At 39.7% G+C, this 2063-nt stretch overlaps 1 protein-coding gene across 1 annotated transcript; it reads right to left on the bottom strand.

Moving 5' to 3' along the window:
* LOC111722817 (pregnancy zone protein-like) lies at positions 1 to 1844 on the bottom strand. Its single transcript, XM_023509148.1, has 2 exons — positions 1674 to 1844; positions 1 to 260 (listed from the first exon to the last, which is right to left on the bottom strand). Exons 1-2 carry the CDS (start codon positions 1754 to 1756, stop codon positions 56 to 58), a joined length of 288 nt encoding a protein of 95 aa, XP_023364916.1. The 5' UTR covers positions 1757 to 1844; the 3' UTR covers positions 1 to 55.
* Positions 1845 to 2063: the final 219 nt, after the last annotated feature.

Below are 2063 nucleotides of genomic sequence, written 5' to 3'. Positions count from 1 at the left end.
AGGGATCAAAACACCAGGTATCCAATATGGTCTCTCTTTACCCCTTGCCCTTATCCTAAGAAGTGACACTTACAATGAAGGGGCTGCAGTAGAAAGAGTTTCTCTCAGTCACCAGGTCTGTGAGGAGATTCCTGCTCTCCTCCCCTTCATACTCCAGAGTCACATTCAGTGTCACACTCTCATTTATGTGATTAAGGAAGACACAGGCCTTTGCAGGAACTCCAGTGTAGAGCTCTGATGGGACCAGCACCATGTATTGCCTGTGGAGAAGAGCAGTCTGTATCAATCATGGTGGGATTAAAAAAACATCATTGTTGTCGCTGTTTTGTAGACAATCCTTGCTATTGTCACCTATTAGAGAACAGAGCCAGATTACAGTAGAAGAGTATGCTTCAAAGCTCAACTCTCATGACCTGGGGAACTCAGAAAACCCCAAATTAAACATTAGCATGCTTCTCTTGTGAAAATATTTACCTTCATAATATCAGTAAACCTGTTAATAGTCATGGGTAAGCAATCTGAGAGTTATTCTATATTTTGGATAGACATCTCAAATTTACAAAATGTGAATTAATCAAAAAGTTATCATCAAAAGCATTGAGAACATGTCTGCATCCCCGCTTTCATATGGATGATACTACAAATCTTTTTGTTCCAGTAAACACTAGAAAAATAGCATTTAATACACAGGGAGGAGCTTTTCACTATAGCTCTGGAAGCAATCTTATCTTTTCTTGTTTAACTCTCTGGTGATGGACGACAAGGCTAGACTAATTACCAGATATATTACCACATTCACTCACGTGCACCACATCCACTCTCCCGCCACTGCTTGGCATTCACTTACAATCACCCAAGTAGGCTGCACTTTGTGATGCCGTGTGTTGGCACTCACTTCCCTCTCTTCCTCAGTGTCCTTGTCTACCTGAAAAACTTCCATTTGCCTTATGAAGCTTAACTCAAAAGCCACTTTCTCTATGCATAATTTGGTCATGCCTGCTCCGTTACCCTGGGTTTGGGTTTTCTTTGCAAGTACTCGTTTTTTTTTTGGAGTTTTTTGGCCGGGGCTGGGTTTGAACCTGCCACCTCTAGCATATGGGGCTGGTGCCCTACTCCTTTGAGCCACAGGCATTGCCCTTCTTTGCAAGTATTCTTACAGATTCCTGAAATGTCTGCTTCTACTATCGCATTATATTTCATTCTCTGTGTACCATTTCTCTCCTTTTTCTGTACTGTGAGATAATGAGGGCAGGCTCTGAAATTTGTTAATCTTTATATTCCCAAGACCTAATGCTAGCTTCTAAACATTTACTGAGAGACTGAATGAACTGACACACAAATCTTGGCAATCCCCGACTTGGGGAATACACAGACACAGAGACATTTTACAATGGCCAAGATGCTGACGGCCATTTTAGGAACTGATAAAATATTTTTCTTTTTTTTGGGTGGGAATTCTATATTCTTATTTAGTAAATGTTTCACAAAGTTTACTTCCCCCCATCTTTGAGTTTTTTAGAATTGGAATATATCTCTTTCCACGTGAGCAACAATAACCGGCTGACCCTTCAACAATAAAAAATTAAAATGTGAGAGAAACCAGGAAATAATGATCAAGGAGATAACAGTAGGAAAGAAGAAGAAAGGTAGAATTTCCTGGAAATATTGCTTACGGTTCTGCAGCAGCTGAAGCATCACTGGGAAGGAGCAGAAAAAGTAGAATCAAGACCGGTTTGGGCAGTTGCTTTTCCCTCATGGTGTAGAGAGGGATGGGAAAGAATGGGAGTTGGAACTCTCGATTCCTTGAACTCTGTGCTTGTTCCAGACTTATTGGTTTTTATTTCACCTGATGGGCAGCAAAAGCAAACTGCCAACCGTTTATTTTTGTAACATATTAACTACTTCCAGCATAAAAAAATCAATTCCAGATCAATTCCATAAACATCAGTATTCTTTCATTCACTTTCCCAAATTTTCCAAATGCTTAAAAATAGTACTTGGAGGGTATCATTGGCTCAGTTTATTAATCAGTACTTTATTTTTAAGAAAAAACACAACAAATT

Source organism: Otolemur garnettii, unplaced genomic scaffold, assembly GCF_000181295.1.
Source record: "Otolemur garnettii isolate 467f Iridium unplaced genomic scaffold, OtoGar3 scaffold00449, whole genome shotgun sequence".
Taxonomy (NCBI): domain Eukaryota; kingdom Metazoa; phylum Chordata; class Mammalia; order Primates; family Galagidae; genus Otolemur; species Otolemur garnettii.
Note: the sequence above shows the minus strand (reverse complement) of the source record. Positions and strands in the feature narration are given on the sequence as shown.